This window comes from Acomys russatus, chromosome 19 (genome assembly GCF_903995435.1).
Source record: "Acomys russatus chromosome 19, mAcoRus1.1, whole genome shotgun sequence".
In the NCBI taxonomy this organism is placed as follows: Eukaryota; Metazoa; Chordata; class Mammalia; order Rodentia; family Muridae; genus Acomys; species Acomys russatus.
Genome location: NC_067155.1, coordinates 56,400,154 through 56,422,527, shown reverse-complemented (window position 1 = coordinate 56,422,527; position 22,374 = coordinate 56,400,154). Strand labels below are relative to the sequence as shown.

Genomic DNA, 22,374 nt, shown 5'->3' with positions numbered 1-22,374 from the left:
TGGATGAGGTAACGCACACGATGGGTGAAACAATGATACTACTGTTAATTGCTATCGTTAGTAATAAGGCGGGGATGTAGCGCAGTTGGTAGAGTACTTGCCTAGAATATGCACAAGTCCTGGGTTCAGTTCCCAGAACCATATAAAACCAAGTACAGTGGCTAGTGGTTATAATCCTGGGGGAAGCATGAGGTGAGAAGTTCAAGGTCCTCCTCAGCTAGATAGGAACTTTAGAGCAAGCTTGGGCTACGCAAGAACCTGTTGATGGTGGTGGTGATGGTGTTGGTGACCATGGTAATGATGATGGTGGTGATGACCATGATGATGGTGGTGATGGTGATGACGGTGACAGTGATGATGATAATGTGTTTTATGGAATGTTTTCTGGAACAAACCCTGAATTAATTGGTTAGTGGATATATTTTTCCATTTAATTCTCAATGCTCCTACAAAGCACTTTGTCACATTTTACTGAGGGAGAAAGTTCAAGGTCAAGATTTTGGCTTAGAGCTCATAGCCCAAGGGTGTGATCATTATACTTTGTTTTGATTTGCTTTGCTTTTTTTTTTTTTATCAGAGTGGAGGTTGGAGTCTCTAGTATCAGACCCCAGTGACTGTCTCTGGCCTTAGCTGTGGTGTGAGGGTGACTAATTCCTTTCCTGTCTTTGCAGATGAAGAATGTTCCAGCACAGAGCACCCCTATAAAAAGCCATACATGGAGACATCCCCTAGTGAAGAGGATGCCTTCTACCGCTCAGGCTACCCCCAGCAGCAAGGCCTGAGTACCTCATACAGGACAGAATCGGCCCAGCGGCAGGCCTGTATGTATGCCAGCTCTGCACCACCCAGCGAGCCAGTGCCCAGCCTGGAGGACATCAGCTGTAACACATGGCCCAGCATGCCTTCCTACAGCAGCTGCACAGTTACCACAGTGCAGCCCATGGACCGCCTACCCTACCAGCACTTCTCTGCTCATTTCACCTCGGGGCCACTGGTCCCTCGGCTGGCTGGCATGGCCAACCATGGTTCTCCTCAGCTTGGCGAAGGGATGTTCCAGCACCAGACCTCAGTGGCCCATCAGCCTGTGGTCAGGCAATGCGGGCCTCAGACTGGCCTCCAGTCTCCAGGTGGCCTCCAGCCCCCAGAGTTCCTCTACTCTCACGGCGTGCCCAGGACCCTGTCCCCACACCAGTATCACTCAGTACATGGCGTCGGTATGGTGCCAGAATGGAGCGAGAACAGTTAAAGGCAGACGTTTGCCAGAGGGGGCAGGGCGGGAGAGAGACAGGAGAGGAGAGAGATGGGGGACAGTAGCGATGAGAATGCCATAGATGAGAAACTCATGTCATCTGTCCTCACCTCTGTACCTGAGGCTCCCATAGCCACTGATCAGATCAGTGGCCTGAAGCTGCCATTCCAAAAATCGTGGACTCTGTCGTTTTGACTCAAAACCTACAAAACAAACAGAAAAAAGAAAAAAGAAAGAAAGATGAGTTCTACCCTGCATGATCTCTCCACTGTCATCAACCAGGCACACTCACAACCCTTAGACATGTTCCCCGATTGTTTCTTTTGGGTTCTAGAACATATTGCCTCATTGAGTGTTTGATCCCGGTGCACGGTGAGAGACATTCTGTGTCTCAGTGTTAAAGTTGACTTTGTTATATAATAAATAATAATATATTTTTTTCTTTGAATTTTCTTACTGGGACCCAGTCCCTTAAATGGAGGGAGAGCAGAGACAAATAGGCCTCACAACATGTACTTCCCGAGCTTCCCTCCAATAAATGAGCTAAAATGTACATTCGCCACCCTCCTCTAACAAAAGTACCTACCTCCGTCATGTGAGATGTCTACGAAGGTCCCAGAGTACCTGCTAGTTTTTGGATCGGAGTTTGCTTTTTCCCCTCCCCCTTTTGGTTTTGTTCTGCCTTCCCCAGCATCATGGCATTCAAAGCTGCCTTCTACTGAGCGGATGGAGTTAGGATGTTGGGCTCCGCATGACATCCCGCATCCTCAGCACCATTTCTCCCCATCTCCAGGTCTCTCCAGCGCCAGACAGGGGGGCCAACTTCTTCTCAGCCAGAAATCTTGCTTCAACAAACTGAAAGCGCCCTGGGTGACACAGGGGAACAGAACTGTGATGCAGAGCAAGGGAGGGGGGTGCACACTCCCTGCTTACAAGTTGTAGGGGAGAAAAAGAAAGTGAAAATAAATATACTTTGTGATTGACAAGAACCGTGACATCAGCCCCAGGCTGGCTCAGACCTTTGTGACCCTGAAGGAACCGGGATGCGGAACAAAATAGCTCTGGGTGCTGCAGGACAGGAAGCCAGGTTACCAGTGCCTTGCCGCCAAGAAATGCCCCCCAGCGCCAACCACCTGGGACACAAAACCACACTCATCAAAAGCAGAAAAACAGTGTTTGAAAAAAAAAAGTATGTAAGTACTACATTATTGTAGGGTTTCTCAGATGTAATATTTTACTGGTACTATTTATTTATAAATAGGAATTCTAATTAAGTAGTAACATGAAACCCAGCCTGGGGGCTGACCAAGACCTTTTAATTTTATTGGTACTCAAAACTGTGTTTGTGTTTTCTTCTCTCTCTCTCTCTCTCTCTCTCTCTCTCTCTCTCTCTCTCTCTCTCTCTCTCTCTCTCATGCCTTCTTTCATTGATTTTTTTTAAAAAAAGTTTTGTGTTTCCTTCCTTCCTTCCTTCCTTCCTTCCTTCCTTCCTTCCTTTTTAAACTGACCCTAATAAACAGAACAGGGTAATTTGTGTGGCTGAGGATGTGGGAGCCTGTGAGCGAGTGAGTGTTTGCACGTGTCCTATGCAATTTTGTCTTTTTTTTTTTTTAATGTCGCTAAGCGGGGTGGGTGAGGATCAAGTACTCGTTTCTTACATTTGTGTGCCCATTAATGCCTAATAAATACCATGTGCTTAAAAGAGTACACGAGACATGAATAGCCTTTTTTTTTTTTTTTTTTTTTTTGTTTGTTTCTGGGTTTTGTTGACTGAATAGAGGGACTGGCTGTTGGGAAGAAGGAACGGGGTGGGGGGTGGGGGGCTTGCGGATGGCTTTTGCCTGCTGTCAGGTCTGTCCTGGTGACCCTCAGAGGTACTTCAGGTCTCCCACTCCAGAACAGGATGGAGCAGGAATATATTATCCATAGGACTAGAACCGTGGGGTGCAAAGACTTTATGTGGGCATTAGGATCAAGGACCTTCAGGAATCCTACCTGTTTCCTGGTTGCCTGACAGAAACAAATTAAAGGAGGAAGAGGTTGGTTTCTGTCCAGGCTTCTAGAAGGGCCATGCTTGTGTGGCCCCATACCCTGGAGCAGAATAGTGCAGTGTTGGGAGTCTGGGATGGAGGAGACGTTTCCTTCCATTCTTGGTGGACATAGAAGAGAGAGGGGAGACCCCTGGGTGACCTGTACAATCTCCTAAGGCCCGCCCCCAGTGATCCACTTCTTCCAGCTAGCCCTGCCCTGTCTCAGGATAGTAAGCCCCTCAGAAGCCAAGTGCTCAAAACAGACCTGTGGGTGATGTTTCATAATCAAACCATAACACACACTGGTCTAAAAGTGGTTTTTTTTTTTTGGTCTGGTTTGTTTGTTTGTTTGTTTGTTTGTTTTGAGACAGGGTTTTTGTGTAGCGTTGGCTGTCCTGGACTCACTTTGTAGACCAGACTGGCATCAAACTCACAGAGATCCACACGCCTCTGCCTCCCCAGGTGCTGGGATTACAGGCATGTGCCACCTAAAGGTGGGTTCTATCCTAATGTAGATACTATCTTGGCCTGATGTTTTCTGAGATGTCTTTTCCTGAATTATTTTTAGATTAGATGCATTGAGGGGTACTCCATGCAGATAACCTTTGGATTAGTATTTTTGTTGTTGTTGTTTTGTTGTTTTGTTTTAAGCCAGGGTCTCTCTATTATGTAAATCTGACTGTCCAGAAACTTGCTAAGTAGACCAGGCTGGCCTTGAACTCAGAGATCCTCTTGCCTCTGCCTCCTGAGTGCTGGGATTAAAGGTGTGCATCACCATTTGCTGGACCAGTATTTCAACAACAGCGACAACAACAACTACAACAACAGGAATTTCTGATTTGTGTATCTGTCACCCACACAAGACAGACGAAGCAGCAGGTTGCCTATGAAGTGGTCTTAATTAGGGTTTTATTGCTGTGAGGAGACACCATGACCATGGCAACACTGATAAAGGAAAGCATTTAGGCTTACAGTTCAGAGTTTGGTCCCTTGTCAGGGAGCATGGTGGCACCCAGGCAGACATGGTACTGGAGAGCTATCTGAGAGTTCTGCATCCAGACCAGCAGGCAGCAGGAAGAAAAAGGAGATACTGGGCTTAGCTGGAGTATTTGAGACTTCAGAGTCCACCATCTTCAGCAAGGCCACGCCCGCTCCAGAAACGCCACACCTCCTAACAGTGCCACTCCTTATGGGCTTGTGGGGTGGGAGTAGGGGCATTTTCATTCAAACTACCACAGAAGGAGTGCTGGCGTGGGGCTAGGGACAGTCTCTGCAGGGAAAGTGGCTGTGACACAAATGTGATGACCTGGCCTCCACCCTCAGCCAGCATCCAAATCAAAAGTCAGGTACGGGTGCGCACCCATAATCCCAGCAGTGGGAACTGGAAACAGGAGGATCCTGGGAGATTGCTAGCCCACTGGATCAGAGAGCTCCAGGTTCAGTGAGGGAGCCTGCCTCAAAACAGCACGGTGGTTGGAAAGTGATGGAGAAAGATATCTGACGATGACCTCTGGTCATCCTCAGGCACACACATGCATGTGCACCCACAAACATAGGGCACATGTGAACATGAACACACACAACAGCAGCAACAACGACAACAGAAATGAGTGTTGTTCATTTGCTTGTTTGTTTTTAATAATTTGTTTTTGACGTCGGGGGCTGGAATCCAGGACCTCATGAATATTAGGCGAATGTTCACGGTGGCAATGAGCCATGTCCCAAGCCTACTGTTGTCAAAACAATCAAGTTTGATTCCCACGTGTGTCTCACCCACCCAGGAAAAGGGACACTTGACTTGTCCATTACACACAATTCATTTAATCAGGCCCACCGTATACTTTTCCTTGGCACAGAGTTCCTAAGAAGTGTGAATTAACCATGGAGAGATGACATACACAATCCCGTTGCTACCACATATGATAGAGAAACTAGGTCAACAGCTTTTGCAGCCCTGAGGGTCTGAATTAGGAAGGCCGCGCAGAATAAATACTGACTGGCGATATATACTTAATCTTGTGAGTTAATCTGAGAGAAAGCGTGCCTTCGAAGAGATGAGCCCCTAACTTAATTAACCAATTGGACCACCCAAACACAGATGGAACATCCTTTATCAGAAATGCTTGGGACCAAGTTTTGTAAATTTGGTTTTGGGGACAGTCGTCTTTGCATAATGAGGTATCTTGGAGGAGGGGGAGGAGGTGGGCCCCAGGTGCAAACATGAAATTCATTCATGCTTTACGTACACCTAAGTACAGCCTGGAGGTAATTTTGTGCTCTGTTTTCAGCACACTTGGCTTTGACATTAGCCATTGCCTGGGTGCATGAATGCAGGTGTAGAATTTTCTACTCAGGTTCGAAGGTTGGCTGGTGCTCATGATGTTTTGGATTTGGGGCATTCGGGTTAGGGATGCCCATCCTGGACACATATGAATCCCATCTCCACCCCCAAACGCTGCCATCCTAAAATCATTAAGACTTTAAATTAAGAGCATGTTCACAAGCTTTCTTAATCTGAAAGAAAAAAAAAAAAAAAAGATTCTCAACCTGTCTTTGTACCATGGAGCTTTTCATTGAATGAGCAGGACTGGGGTGTCATAACAGGACTGGGGTGTCATAGCAGGACTGAGGTGTCATAACAGGACTGGGGTGTAATAGAGGACAGGGGTGTCATAACAGGACTGGGGTGTAATAGAGGACAGGGGTATCATAACAGGACTGGGGTGTAATAGAGGACAGGGGTATCATAACAGGACTGGGGTGTCATAGCAGGACTGGGGTGCAATAGCAGGACTGGAGTATAATAACAGGACAGGGGTGTCATAACAGGACTTGGGTGTAATAGAGGACTGGGGTGTCATAGCAGGACTGGGGTGTCACAGCAGGACTGGGGTGTAATGCAAAACGCTCAGGTCTTCTCACTGTGTGGCAGTCAAGGGCACAATGGGCATTGCTACCTTCTGAATCTGTCTACTGAGTGCTCAGTCTGACCTGAACTCTCTGGAAGTACTGGGAATACTGGGGCAAACAAGGTGATAGGAACTCGGTACTCCTAGATGCTTGGAACTTAGTGAAATGAAAGGTCTTTAGTATTGTGGTGGTTTGAGTGAAAATGGTCCCCATAGGCTCATAAGGAATGGCACTACTCAAGAAGGATTAGGAGATGTGGCCTTGTTGGAGGAAGCATGTCACTGGGGATGGCCTTGGGGGTGAAGCTCAAGCCAGGTTCAGAGACTCTCTCTTTTCTTGCTGCCTTAGGGCCCAGCTGTAGAACCCCCAGCTCCTTCTCAAGCTCTGTGCCTGCCTGCATGCTGCTGTGCTTCCCACCATGGTGAGAACGGCTAAACCTCTGAACGCTAAGCCAACCTCAATTAGATGCTTTCCAACATGGGCTTCCCTGGTCATAGTGCCTCTCCACAGCAATGAAACCCTAAGTATAACTAGTCTGCCACGTGGGTAGATTGTAGCACTGGGGAATCATGAAGACAGAGTTCACAGGTCATTGAGGGATAGGACAAGGGGATCTAACACACTCTGTGGTAGTGTGTCAGTATGTGATTATATGTGTGAGAAAGTGTGTGCATGTGTGAGTGAGTGTATGTGTGCAAATGTGTGAGAAAGTGTGTGCGTGTGAGTGTATATATGTGTGAGTGTATGTGTGAGAAAGTGTGTGCATGTGTGAGTGTATGTGTGCAAATGTGTGAGAAAGTGTGTATGCATGTGTGTGAGTGTATGTTGTGAGTGTATGTGTGAGAAACTGTGTGTATGTGTGAATGTGTGTATGTGAGTTTGTATGTGAGTGTGTGTATGAATTTGAGTGTGTATATATGTGTGAATGTGAACATTGTGTGTGTGTGTGTGTGTGTGTGATTTGAGCTGTGTCTAGTAATTAATGGGAACTAAGCAGGTAGGTAAACAATTGGCAGGCTCAGCATTTCAAGCAGGGAGGTAGGTGCCGATGGGAGGCTGAGAAGAAGCTGTAGTCAGAGTCACCTACCTGCATTCATTTATTTCATCAACAGACACACATTAAGATCCTCACTTGGGGACAGTGACAGAGCTGGAAGCAGCGCCAGCTGGCCAGCTGCTAATCACAGAATGTTCTGTTTCGGAGGCGAGGAGCTGCCTGGATATTTATGTCTCTACTTCCTGGTGGGGCTGCTTGGTCCTCTTGGTGCAGGGAAGCTGTTGTTCTGGCCTGAACAAACATAATACTTACACCCTTTCTCACACACAGACAGCACTCACACACCCACACCCGCACACTCACACATTCACTTCCTCCACTCACTCAGTATTGGGCACTTACCTTTATTTTGTGGCCTGGATTACTGAATTCACTCCACTCCTTGCTGCTCCTTGGGTAAGCCACTTGACCTATTTGAGCTTCTATTTAATCAGCCTTGGCATGGAGCATCCCAGGCATTTATCAAAGGGAGTGTTGGCTGCAGGGAGGAATCAGTTTGACCACCAGCATGCACTGCTCCGTGCAGAAGCCTGGCATAGTGGAAGTGCCGGGGAACCCTCAGCCGATGACAAGAGCAATGGCTTCTGCTATCATTGCTTCTTAATCTCCTTCCTTCTCTTCCTTGTCTTTCTTTTCTTCAAAAACTTACCCCATTAAGTTCTATTGGTTCACAGTATATCTAAGGTATGGGTGGGGTGAGGAAAGCACCACACTTGCTACCATTATCACTATCACTGAGTACCACCATCACTGCTGGCAGTATTGGTGTTTTCACCACCACCACAAGCACTATGGCCACCACCATCACCATCACCACCATGACCATGACCATCACCACTGCTATAATCACCACTACCATTTCCACCGCCATCACCACCACTATAATTATCATCACCATTTCTATCACCATCACCATTGTCACCACTATAATTATCATCACCATTTCTATCACCATCACTATCACCATTGTCACCATTATCGCTGTCTCCACTACCATCACCATCTCCATCATCATCATCATCATCACTATCACCATCACCACCACCATTCCCATCAACTCCATCACCAACATCTACATCTCTACCACTGCCATCACTTAGGATCATCACAGCCACCACCTTGCTTCCTCAAGGCAGTTTGGAGGACTTTCCTTGCTGATCCTTTCCATTTCTAGAACTGCAGATGTCCAGGGCCAGGAGGGCCCTGCAGGGGCAGGAACATCCCAGCTGTTTGTTTACACATCAGATGAGCGCCTCAGAGGGCACATTCCACCACTTGGGAAGTATTCTGTCTGTAGTAGGTTCATCTGTTGTCATATGACGTGGGGTGTGTGTGTGTGTGTGTGTGTGTGTGTGTGTGTGTGTGTGTGTGTGTTGTGTGATCTACTCACTCCAGATAGGTCACCACCAGCTTAGAAAAACACTGAGTTTGCTGAAACTACCTACAGAAACACAGATGACTCTGGTCATTGCTTGCTCATTATGATGAGCTACAAAGCCAAAGCCTGCCACACACGTGTGACGACCTGAGTTCAGAATCCCTAGAAGCACATAGCAGCCTAGCCTAGTGGTGCATGCCTGTCATCGCGGTGCTGGAGGCAGACGTAGGTAGATCTTGGAGACTCAGAGAATAGTCATTCCTCCCCGCCCCCACACCCCAGCATTGTTGTTTCATTTGAAATAAACATCTGGAAGTCCAGCTGTGAATAAAACCTTTCTCCAACTTTCTCTGCTGCCCATCTTTTTTTTTTTTCCTTGAATAAGAAAGAGGAAGAAGGAGGTAGGTGGGGGTGGGGGACACTGCTAAAGGCAAGGGAGCAACTCCTACCGTGTTCTAACTTCTGACACATAGAGGTTGTTCTTGGTAAGCAATCCACTAACCACACTCCCCACTCCGTCCCACCCCCACCCTCTGTGGCATTTAAGGATAGATAAACTCCTAGGAAAATAATGTTTCAAGTCCTGCCTGATCAAAGATCCATATAAAAGTACCCCCCCCCCAATTTTTGTATCCTCTAAGGAAAAAAAAAAAAAAACCAGCCCCCACAGGAGCTCCGAAAGAAGCAGCAATACATTTGCGGACTGTCAGCTAAGGTAGGGCCGTCCTCATCACATCTTTCGCTGGGACAGAACCAGAAGGAAGTGATTCTGTGCCCGCTGAGCATCCAGGCTGGGGGTATGTTAGTGATTAAGGGGATCTTGGCTTGGGGGAGGCAGAGAGATATGGCTCAGATTCACGAAAGCATCATAAATCTCCTGTTTTATTCAAAATGTGTGTTTTATAGTCGTTTCCTGGCCAATGGCTGCCTTTGGATAAATACATGACATATCAGGATTTAGCTTTTGGGCTCTGAGCTGGGGCTTGAATGGAGGGCCAAGCATTCTGAGTATTTCCAAGCGCAGCAAAGGGGTGGATAACGAGGCTCTTTGTCTTCTGGAGTCACCGCATACTACACCGAAAGCAGAAACAGAGGTCGGCACCAAACTGGACCAAGAGAGACAGAAGTCCACCTGCTCTCCATCAGGCCTCCAGTCCCTTCCACCTTCACTCAGAACCCATTCATGAGGGGTGTCCCCAGGGTTCCACCCTCACCCAGCATAGTCATGAGGGGTGCCCCCAGGGTTCCACCCTCACCCAGCACCCATTCATTAGGGGTGCCCCCAGGGCTCCACCCTCACCCAGCACACAGTCATAAGGGGTGTCCCCAGAGTTCCACCCTCACCCAGCATACAGTCATGAGGGGTGCCTCTCAGGGTTCTACCTTTACCCTAGAACTCATTAGATCTGCCAACTTCAACCTTTGGCCAAAAGACCTTGGTTTGATGGGATCAAAGGTTGGCAAAAGCAGTTTTTTAAAGGGAAAAGAGAGAGAGAGAGAGAGAGAGAGAGAGAGAGAGAGAGAGAGAGAGAGTGTGTGTGTGTGTGTGTGTGTGTGTGTGTGTGTGTGTGTGTGTACAATGGGAATTAAACCTAGGGTCTTAAGTATGCTAGGCAAGTGCTTTACCACTGTGTTACATCTCCAATCCTCATTTTACTTTTTTATTTTGAGACAGAGGCTTCCTATGTAGCCAAGGCTAGCCTCAAACTTGTGATTTTCCTGCCTCAGCCTCCTGAGTAGCTGGAGTTATAGGAGTCTGCCATCATGCCTGATTTATGCAGCAGGGCTGGGATTCGAACCCAGGGCTCACACATGCTAGGCAGATGATTGACCAACTGAGTCACATTCTCAGCCCTGGTTTCTTCATGTCCGATGTGAGACACTTCCAGTGAGATGAGCTATGGTGTCAAAGCCCATGGTCTTGGCCATGTGGAGTTCTCAGCCCAGCGTGGCATTGGATGCCATGTGTTCAGGTGCCCACCTCCTGCCTAAGGGATCTGACATTGCAAAATACATGCAACCAGGCATGACAGCACAATCCTTTAATCCTAGCACTGGGGAGGACTTGAGTTCAAGGTAACCCAGAGTCACAAAGGGGTACTGTGTCTCCAAAGAACAAACAGAAAAAAAGAAAAAAAAAACCAGGATAGACACAGCTTGAAGCATGGGGATGCCATTTGAACCTATCAGCACATCTCATTTGTTCAACAGTGACTATGCATTTGCCCAAAGACTCCAACCCTCTGTTGGTCTCTCACACTTTCCAGAGATTCCCTGGTATGGAGCCCCTTGTTACTTTGACTATGGTATTGGGCACAGAAACTTACTTTCTACAAAGTGCAGCTGAGCATCCTGCTCCAGCACCAAGGGCTCAGCAGAAATCAGCTCCCACCGAGGTCACACAAGGAGGTTAGCTAGGTGCTGAGGGTCCGACACACACACCCTCAACTGCCTTTTTTTTTTTAATGGAGGCTTCTTTTTAAAATTATTCGCTATGGGATAAACTAATTTATTTAAGCCATAATCTCTTTTATTTCAGTTTTATTTTTATTTTGATAAGCATGTGTTTCTGTATTTGGGTGTGAAGGTCAGAAGAGGGCACCAGAAACCCCAGAGATGGTATTATGGGCATTTGAGAGCCACTGTGGGGGAGAACAAGAGTCCTCTTCAAGAGCAGCAAGCACTTTTGACCACTGAGCCATCTTTCCAGCTTGCCCAAACACTCCTTGGCACTCAGCCCCATGCTGGAAGAAAGCATAGACATACCCTGTGAAGCCCACAGGGGAAAGAGTCGTGACCCCAACCTAGAGCCAGCATCCTCCACTCAGGAACCACGAGCTTCCATATGGCTGCAGAACTTCTGTCAACATCATGGCACCACATCAGGCTGCCCTTGTTCCGCTCTGCTCTGTCTCCATCCAGACTCTGGAATCTAGGAGCATCATAAGTGGCAGTATTACGGCTCTGCATTTTAGGAGCACTGGCTTCTTTAGCCTTCCTTCTGGAACATCCTGTGTAGGTGAGAGGAATCCATCTGTCCGGAGCCTGCTGCCTAACCAAGGAGAGCTATGGTTAGCGGCAAGAGTCTGCACTCTGACCGTAGATAGGCAGATGGAGGGGGTTTGCTAAAGGTCAGGGGTGGTTATCTCTTGACGGTCTTGGAAAGATGATGTAGAATCTTACAGAGATGGAGAGATGGCTCAGTGGTGAAGAGCACTTACTGCTCTTTCAAAGGACTAGCTGGCGTTTGGTTCCCAGCACCCACATCAGACAGCTCACGGCTGCTTGTAACTCCAGTTCCAGGGGATGCTATACCGTGCTCTAGCCTCCACAGGCACCGGCACCTACATGCATATTCTCCCACTCAGATACACACAAGGACACCTAATTTAATATTCAAATGTGAACAAATAAAAAAGAACTGTATGCTTGTTTCACTAATTCTCTTTCAGTCTCACTCTGCAGCCCAGGCTAGTCTCCCCAAACTTGCCATCTTCCTGCCTTAGCCTTCCAAATGTAGGGATGACAGGCATGGGCTTTCATATTTAGCTTGATCATTCAGTTGATGGCATCAGTGTGGTGAACCATGTCTCCCATGACCCCTCACAGCAGGACTGTGTCTCCTAGGGCTGCTCACTGTAGGATCATGTCTCCCATGGCCCTCACTTTAGGACACAGTCTCCTAGGACCCTTCACTGTATGTACAACACCCAAGTGAAGATTTAGATATTTCAAACACGGGGCAGTCTACATGGTGACCCTGAGCCACCACATTCGTCACAGGTTTGGCGTGGATCTAGGGAGACATTTTCAAAAAAGTGCAGAAAGCAGTTTGGTGAGGTCTCACTCTCTGGCACCCAGAGTAGAGCAGGTGCAAGGTCCAGAACTGTCCAGGGCATGAATAAATAGCAGAGAGCTGTATGTCATTAAAAGTGACCATGGCTAGCAGGAAGGCTTGTTTGTGGCTTTGCTTGCCTTGCAAGACTGAGGATCTGAGTTGGATACCCAGGACCACTTAAATAAGAAGGCCGGATATGGTGGTGTGTGCTGGAGAAGCAGAGACAAGTGGGTGCCTGAGGGTCACTGGACAGCTGGTCTAGCTGAATTGGTTAGTCTCAGGTGAGAGAGAGAGAGAGAGAGAGAGAGAGAGAGAGAGAGAGAGAGAGAGAGAGAGAGAGAGAGAGAGAGAGACCTTGTCTCAAATTAAACAAAAACAACAAGAACCAAAGAAAACAGCTCCTGAAGTACGACAGCTGAGGTTGCCCTCTGGCCTACACAAAGGAAAAAAAATTGTCATGGTACTCTACAAGGCTGGCCTTGCAGGCTCTAGTCAAGGTAGAGGCGATGGAAAGAGACCAGGAAGCTTAGATTGGATCAGGCAGTGATGAGGATGAGAACTCTAACGCAACTTTGCTGGGTGCAACACAGGCTGGGACGTGGGGGCAATCAGCCGAAAGGTGGCAGTGTCTATGGACAGATATGGCTGAGACGGAACCTCAGTGGCCACTGGACACACCCACCCACCAGGATGCCTGCTGAAGGAGACAGGTGTGCCTAGACATTCCCCAGAGAAAAGGGAGGGCCATAATCGATGATCAGATCTTGAGGGTGGGGAGATGCGGAAATGAGAGAGTCACTCAGCTGACTTAGTGGGAAGAAGCTTCAGGAAGTGTGCCCCAGGTTGCTACAACCTCTTCTCATTTGATTACTTCTGCCCTTCTAAAGAGTGGTCTCTCCCAAGAGACACATTGTGGTAAATTCCTCAGATCATCCTTGTGGCCCCAAGAAAGTCACCCCATTTCTCTAGGTCACTACTTTTCTATCTCCTAGACAGGGAGACTAGCCTGCCCATTTCATAGCAGTAAAAATGGCCGCAGTACATTCTGGAAGACATGGAGATCATTAGAGTGGCTGCACCGTGTCTTTCCTCTCCCTCACTTTCTCTTTCTGGGTCTCACCCCTCCCCTGCTACTTGAGAGAGACAAGCTGCAGTTTCAAGTGGGTCTAGTCCCTTGGGAAGAGATTCAGAGAAAGGACTAGCAAGATCTCATCCCCAGCACCCAGCACCCAGCACCCGGCACCTAGTACTCAGCACCCAGCACCTAGCACTGAGCACCTGGCACCCGGGCCAGACCAAGGAGGGCTGAGTGAAGGGTATGACCTTCTCAGTTTGGAAATCCTATTCTTGGGGGGAAACTGGCTAGCCAAAGCATCCTGTCTCTAAAGCCCTGCTTCTCTCCTCCCCCAGGAGGAGACAATCAGTCCTGCAGATAGTGTCAAGAAAGATGGATGGAGTGGGCTTATCTGGCTGAAAGAGACAGGCTTCTCCCCTCTTCCCTCCCAGCCTGGGAACTGGGCTTTCCCCTAGGCTCACAGTGGCCTGGGTTCCTCACACACGAAAGCGCACTAGGCAGTTTCTTTCTGTCTGGCATGGTGGCTCACCTGGCTTCCTCTCCACTGTTCATAAAACAGGACACAGTACTGACCTCAAAGAGGCCAAGAGTAGATTCTGGAAACTTAGATAAAAAGGGAAGTGAGGGAGGGAGGAGAGAAGAGGGGAGCAAGAGAAGAATGAGAAGAAGGGGAGGGGGATATGGAAGAGGAGAAGGATAGAGAAGAGAAATAGAGGCAGGGAGAGAGTAGAAAAAAGAGCCAGATAAAGAGGAAGGTGGAGGAGGAAGAAGAGGAGAGATGCTCAGTCTCTCTCTCTCCTTACTGGCCAGCCCAACCCCTGAGACAGTCTAGCCTCTAGAACTGCAATCCAGAGGCAGGCAGTCTTCCTGGATTTGGGGTAGGAGACGGCGAGGAAGCGGAGAGACACTCACAATTTCAGACTGAATCCTAAATCCAGACCCGCAGGGACAAAGAGGCAGAATGTTTCCCAACAGGACAAATACTCTTATAAAACTCTTAGGACTTTGATGTAACTTGGTAGAATGCTAGCAATGGTGACTTCCTAGGTGGCATTGAGGGGACCAAGATGGGGTGGGGGTGGAGGTCTGTGGTTTTATCTAGAAATCCAATTTTTATCTTGCTCTCTTCCTTCTCCCTTCTTGTCCTCTGTCCTTTCTTCTTCCTCTTCTTCCCCCATCTCCATCCATGTCCGTCTTTCTCTTGTTCATGTGTCAAATACTTGGGATAAAATTTGAATGACAGTGAGGATGGGGACTCAGAGACTAACTCATTCAATGTCCATATTTGACAGGATCAAACCAAGAGAAAGGAAGGAGCTGGCTCCATCAAAGCCACACAGCAAGACCCTGGCAGGTCACAGAGGGATTCCAGCCTGATAGTGGTATTTGTGCTCCCAGGAGAGGGTAGCAGGAGGTGACAGGCATGCATGGGGGCTCTCCATTGTTTCCCTGCTCCCATTCAACAGGGACATCAGGCACACTACAGAAAGAGCCAGAGCAATCTCATGCCTTATGCTGCCCCTGACTTAAAGCACACAAAATATCCTAAAATGATCTGGCCAGGGCTGGAGAGCCATCTGGTAGGTGTGGGGAGGACATCAGTAAGCAAGGAAGGGAAATGTTGCCATCTACCCTCCCACCATTACACTCAGTCACCCTTTTATGTGTCTACTCATCCATGCATCCATTCCATCCGTCCATCCGTCCATCCGTCCATCCATCCACGAATCAACCTATCACCTCTCTACCTATCTATTCATTTCTCATCTTTCCATATGCCTATCCATCCAACCTCCATCCATCCATTTCAATGCTTCATTTATTCATCTACCATCAACCCTGCATCCCTCATTCACCTGTCCACCCATCCACTCATCTATCATCCATCCATCCATTCATCCATCCATCCTCTGCTCACCTATCTACTCACCCACTCATCCACCCACCAGCCATCCAACTATCCATTCATCCACCCCACTTTTCTACCCATCTGCAATCCAGGTATTCATTCAACCATCAATCCACCTATCCATATAGCCACCCATCTACCAACCTTTCCTCCACCCATTCCAGATACTCATCCATTTGTTCATCCAATCACTCACCCACCCTGCACATTGACCCAAAGACTATGGCCTGCCCCTCTGGAAGAGTAGGGTCAAATAATCAAAACTAGTGGCTTATCCTCAAAACAGGAAAAGAGAACTTGTAAGTAATATCTATGTCTCAACTTGGCTTCTCCAGGAAATAGATGCTGAGATAATTTGGTGCTGAGAGGTTTACTGTGGTGCATTCTTAGGACCAACAACATCTGAGGTACAAAGGAGGATGAGTACACAGGAGAAGAGGTGGGCTGTGGTAAAAATCTTCCTGGAACAGACCACACAGACAGTCCTGAGTTAGTTGTATATTTCTGTACCTCATACAGATTTGGCATGCATTCAGCATTTTGCACCTTGTGAGGGTCAGGCATCCAGACACGCCTCTTATGATTCATGGTCCTATGATTCAGGGTCTCACAATTTTCAGATCAGAGGGCGGGTCCCACATTAATGGGCTGTGGAAAGACCCACTTCTAAATCCCCATTGCTGTTGGGAGAATTCAGTTTCCTTCAGACTACAGGGCTGTGGACTATTTCTGGAAGCCACACTTAGATTCCTGTTAATGGTTGTTCCCAACATGGTCACTGGCATAATCAGAGCCAACAAGGCACCCTGAGAAAGCTGGGTGTCCCAGTGCCATTTTCTTCTGCGTTCTGTGTTCCAATGCATGCATGTGTGCATACTCAGTGCATGTTTATTGTGTGCAGGTACACATGGTCATGCATGTGGGGCCAAATCTGACCTTGATTTTCATATTTCAGGCATTGTCCACCTTGGTTTGTCTTATTGACAGGGTCTTTTGCTGCCAAATAGGTTCAACTGACTGGCAAGGGAACACAGGGATCTGCGTGTCTTAGCTTCCTCAGTGCCGGGATCACAAACATATGTCACCATTCCCTGTTGTTGTCGTCGTCGTCATTGTCATCATCATCATCATCATCATCATCATTATTATTGATAAGTTCTTGGACCACACCAGACACTTTACAGACTGAGCTCTCTTTCAAGCCCCACTTGAAACTAGTCATAGGTTCTACCTACATTCATGAGGAGGGCAGACTTCAAGGACATGAGAATAAGAGTGCAGGAACAAAGGACGGCCCCCTTAGGATCTATCAACCACCGTCTATGAGGCTGGAGTGGCTATTCGAAGATGATCTATGTTGCAGACAGGACCAGAGTCGCCTTCACACCTCCCCATAAAGCTATCATTGGATATGAGCCACTGCAGGAAAAAACGGTGACCTTGGTAGAGGTGTCTTTCTGTTGACTGGGCCATCTCTGACAGCTTGACAGCTGAGGGCCATGAGCTGACAATGTTTTTAGTGGGTACTCAGTCCTTCTATCTCCTTCCTAAAGGGAAAGTCCACAAGTAGCTCGGGCACACACCCATCACATTGCTAAGCAGTGGGCATTAGATATGACAGAAGCCATCTCTCTGTGGGTGAGAAAATAGAAACTGAAGCCTCATCCATGTCCACACCAGTGATTCAGTCACCTCTCCACCCAGATTCCAGCACCCAGCTGCTACATTCATGTTCCCTGATTTCCTGGTGGGATTTAAACTCTCAAAGAAGCAAACAGGTGCCTTGATGGGTGATAAACTGATTATAATTTATCAATTTTGTGCATAAATGGATGGATGAATGGATATGTTCATTGCATGGATGGAGAGAAAGATGGCAAGGTGGGTGGGTGGATGGGTGGTTAGATAGCTAGGTGGGTAGATGGGTGGATGGAAAGTTGAATAGGTAGATAGATAGATAGATAGATAGATAGATAGATCGATAGATAGATACATACATACATACATAGTTGGATAGATAAATAGATAGATAGATAGATAGATAGATAGATAGATAGATAGATAGACAGACAGACAGACAGACAGACAGACAGACAGACAGACAGACGGGTAGATGGAGAGATAATTAAATTGATGAATAGGTAGATGGATAGATGGGTAGACAAATGAGGTGGCAGATGGGTGGGCAGAACCAGCACATGGATGGATAGAAAACTATTCCTGGAAGACATACTGCTCCTTACACTAGCATAGCCTTTACAAGGGAAGATGGATTGTACATACGATGTACAGAAGCAGGTGTAGTCTCTTAGGGTGAGTGAGGTGGCACTGCATTGATGCCCCTGGAACTGAGTGGTAGAAGTCTCTTGCACTTATAATAGACCAGCCGAAGTTGGGCACTCCTGCGTGGCAGTTCCACACACAACCCATACTCTTCCTATCCAAAAGGTACAGTCCCTTATGTGACCAAGGAAAAGTCATAGAAGGTCATTGGTGATCTGTAACCCAATGCAAGGATGAAGAAAAAAATTTGGGGGGTCTAACTGTAAAAACTGGTTTGTATCAGGAGTGACATGCCACCGACTGCTGCCCAGTGAATTCCAGCTACAAGCACTGTTAGGGGTTAGATTGCTCATGGAAAGTATGTACTATGGGGGATAGTGGAATCAAATGTTGATTGTGTTTATTAAGCCTTAGAGTCGGCTAGCCTGGTCATCCACAGTCCCAGAATCTGTCTGGTCACATCAGATTTTCTAACGTTCTCTGTGGTTTGCTGAGCCTTGGTGGGGGCCGGCTGGTGTTGGGTTTGAACCAAAAGACCTAGAGAGGGAAGAGACAGGATCTGGCTTTAAACCACTCCCAGACAGCAGGCTCTTAGCGCCTAAGCCTCGAGGGGCAAGACACTCTTCTTGAGAGACATCGTAGCCAACACATGGAAGAGATTGATTGCAAGACATCTAATGCGGCTGCGTGATTTATGAACTAGAGCTATTGTGACCAAGGTGTGCGGGCTGTTGGGGAGGAGCGAGTGAGACTAGGGACTTACTGGGGTGGGGGGTGGGTCTACCCTCGAAGGAGGGGGAGGAGCTCATAGAGGGGAATGGGAGCTAGCTTCAAGGCTAAGTGGAGACTGGCTGTGTGAGCTCATCTCTAGGGATCCAGGAGGCCACGTCTCACATTCATCATGCAGATGAACAGCCTTTTGTGTGATATCACATCTGTCAGGAGGCCTCCGAGCTCGCCCCCAGTCCATCCCTTTGGCCCCCGCAAATCTCTCTCCGCCCTCAAATCTGTGCCAAAGGCTTAATTCACACACATTGCTGAGAGATCAAGGCTCCTGGGCTTGGGGCTCTCTGTACCTCACTCTCTTTTCCAAGTGCCTTTAGTTTTGTTTTGCTTTTTGTTTGTTTCTGTTTTTTTTTTTTTTTCCCCCAGACAAGGTCTCACTATATAGCTCAGGCTGGCTTTGAACCCAGAATACTCTCCTGCTTTAACTTTCCAAGTTCAAGGATTACAGACAGAAGCTGCCCAGTTCTTTTATGGGAGCTTGGAAAGTCTTTGCAGTCTTTCAGTCATATTTTGCAACTTCCGGTAAATTTCTTTGTAGCTCTCCATCCTGTAGGTCCCAAGTGTGTGAAATTCAGGGAATACGTGAGTTCCCTGTCTCACGGGCCCTTGCAACATGATGACTTCACAGGGTTTTAATCTGATAAATGAAAATCAAAAGTACATTAATATTCTTCCTCAGCAGAAAGATTATAAGATCCAGAGGGGATGGAAGACTTCAAGACACGGTGTCATCTTCCAGACACAGCAGGGCTTACACACATACTAACTCACAAGAGACTGTGGTGACACACACAAAGCTGCACAGATTCAAGCCAGATGGGGTCCTAGTACTGAGAGGGGAAGTAGGCACAGGCTAACCAAGAAGCTATCTGTAAGTGACACCCACTGACAAGAAAGATTAGTTTTTCGCCATTGGAGTTCCACTAGGTATACAATTCACACTTAAGAGCACAGTCCATAACCAGGAGTGGTTGGCCAATACAAAGCAAACTCAATGGCATGCTTGTATATTGTGTGTGTGTGTGTGTGTGTGTGTGTGTATGCTGTGGAGTTGGGTGTGTGGGGAGATGGGAAGGATCTGAGAGAAGCTGAGGGAAGGGAAAACATTATCAGAATATATTGTATACATTTTCTTTCAATGAAAAAAAAAAAAGGCCAAAAAAAAAAAAATCAGAAAGAAAAAGAATCTGCCTCACCCTAGTGGGAATGGCTGTCATCATCAAGAAGGTGAACAAAGATGGCAAAGGAGGAAGAAGCCTTCTTCACTGTTGGTGAGTATGAAAGCTAACCCTGCCACTGTGGAAAATAGTCATGAAAATCTCTAAAAGAAACTGTTATGGCATACAGGATCCCCCCTCCTGATTATATACCAATAGGGGTCTACACTGACATTTCAGAGACATCTGCACTCCCATGTAACATGTTCACAATAGCTCAGATGCTGAACCTGCCCCGACATCCACCAGTAGATTCACGGAAAGGAAACCCAACACAGGTGCACAATGGAGTATTATACAGCCCGGAAGAAGAACACAACCATGCAGTCTGATGGAAAGGGAGGGAACTGTAGACCATGTTAAGTGAAATAAGCCAGATTAAGAAAGACAATGAAGATTCCTCCGGAGCACCTTTTATTGTACAAGATTGTTTTAGCTATTCTGGGTTTTTTGTTTTTCCATATGAGGTTCAGAATTGAACTTTCAATGTCTTTAAAAAATTGTGTAGGTATTTTGATAGAGATTGCATTGAATCTGTAGATTGCTTTTGGTAGGATGGCCATTTTTACTATGTTAATTCTCCCGATCCATGAGCAAGGAAGATCATGCCATCTTCTCAGGTCATCTTCAATCTCTTTCTTCAGAGTTTTGAAATTTTTTTCATACAAGTCCTTCACTTGCTTAGTTAGGGTAACTCCTAGATATTTTATATTGCTTGTGGCTAATGTGAAGGGTGTGGTTTTCCTAATTTCTTCCTCTGCAAGCTTGTCATTTGTGTATAGGAAGGCTACAGACTTTTTTTGAGTTAATTTTGTATCCAGCCAGTTTGCTGAAGGTGTTTATCAGCTTTAGGAGTTCTCTGGTGGAATTTTGAGGGTCACTTATGTACACTATCATATCATCTGCAAATAGGGATAATTTGACTTCCTCCTCTCCCATTTGGATACCCTTGATCTCCTTTTGTTGTCTTATTGCTCTGGCTAGAACTTCGAGTACTATATTGAAGAGCTATGGAGAGAGTGGGCAGCCTTGCCTTGTTCCCGATTTTAGAGGAATTTCCTTGAGTATCTCACCATTTACTTTGATTTTGGCTATTGGCTTGCTCTATATAGCCTTTATTATGTTGAATCTCCCATACCTGATTTCAAACTGTACTATAAAGCAATAGTAATTAAAACAGCATGGTACTGGCACAGCAACAGGCTGGTTGATCAGTGGAATCGAATTGAAGACCCAGATATGAATCCACACACATATGGTCACTTGATTTTTGACAAAGAGGCCAAATCCATTCAATGGAAAAAGGATAGCATCTTCAACAAATGGTGCTGGTCTAACTGGAGGTCTATGTGTAAAAATATGAAACTGGACCCATATTTGTCACCTTGCACAAAACTCAAATCCAAGTGGATTAAAGACCTCAACATAAAACCAGAGACACTAAGCCACTTAGAGGAAAAAGTGGGAAAGAGCCTGGAACATATTGGCACAGGAGACAACTTCCTGAACAGAACACCAACGGCCCAGGCCTTAATGTCAACCATTAATAAATGGGACCTCATGAGGCTGAGAAGCTTCTGTAAGGCAGGAGACACTGTCAAGAGAACAAAGCGACAGCCTACAGACTGGGAAAAAATCTTCACCAACCCTACATCTGACAAGGTCTAATATCCAAAATATATAAAGAACTCAAGAAATTAAACACCACCAAACCGTATAACCCAATTGAGAAATGGGGCTTGGAACTAAACAGAGAATTCTCAACAGAGGAGTATCAAATGGCTGAGAAACACTTAAAGAAATGCTCAACCTCCTTAGTCATCAGGGAAATGCAAATCAAAACAACTCTGAGATTCCATCTTACACCCATCAGAATGGCTAAGATCAAAAACTCAAGCGACACCACATGCTGGTGAGGATGTGGGGAGAGAGGAACACTCCTTCATTGCTGGTGGGAATGCAAACTAGTACAGCCACTTTGGAAATCTATCTGGTGCTATCTCAGAAAAATGGGAATAGGGCTTCCTCAAGACCCAGCTATTCCACTCCTTGGAATATACCCAGAAGATGCTCCAGCACACAACAAGAAAATTTGCTCAACCATGTTCATAGCAGCCTTATTCATAATAGCCAGAACATGGAAACAGCCTAAGTGTCCCTCAGTAGAAGAGTGGATAAAGAAACTGTGGTACATATACACTATGGAATACTACTCAGCTATTAAAAACAAGGAATTCCCGAAATTTGTGGATAAATGGATTGAGCTAGAAATGATCATAATGAGTGAGTTAACCCAGAAGCAGAAAGAATCAAATGGTATATACTCACTTATATCTGCATACTAGCCCAAGGGGCATGTCCCACGAAAGCCTTCACTTACCAGGAAACTGGGACAGAGGGGAAGGCATCCTATTGGGACTCTAAATGAGAGACACATGGGAGAATAGCAAAGTAGAAGGATCCAGAGGGTCCTAGAAATCTACAAGTAGAACAATATGATAGGCAGATTTGGGCCCAGGGGCCCCCCTCAAACTAAGCCACCAGCCAAGGACAATATAGGAGGTAAACTTTAAACCCCTTCCCAGATCTAGCCAGTGGTCAGAATATTCTCCACAGTTGAGTGGAGAGTGGGATATGACTTT

General features: G+C 46.7%; 1 protein-coding gene across 4 annotated transcripts in view; it reads left to right on the top strand.

The window, feature by feature from the left end:
* Positions 1 to 1,896, top strand: part of Tbx5 (T-box transcription factor 5) — a 53,641-nt gene extending 51,745 nt beyond the window's left edge. For all 4 annotated transcript variants that reach the window (XM_051161609.1, XM_051161612.1, XM_051161610.1 and 1 more), the window contains one exon: positions 672 to 1,896. In XM_051161609.1, coding sequence (XP_051017566.1) covers positions 672 to 1,246 — 575 coding nt within the window. In that variant the 3' untranslated portion in view covers positions 1,247 to 1,896. The remainder of the gene's footprint in view (positions 1 to 671) is intronic.
* The last annotated feature ends 20,478 nt before the right edge of the window (positions 1,897 to 22,374 follow it).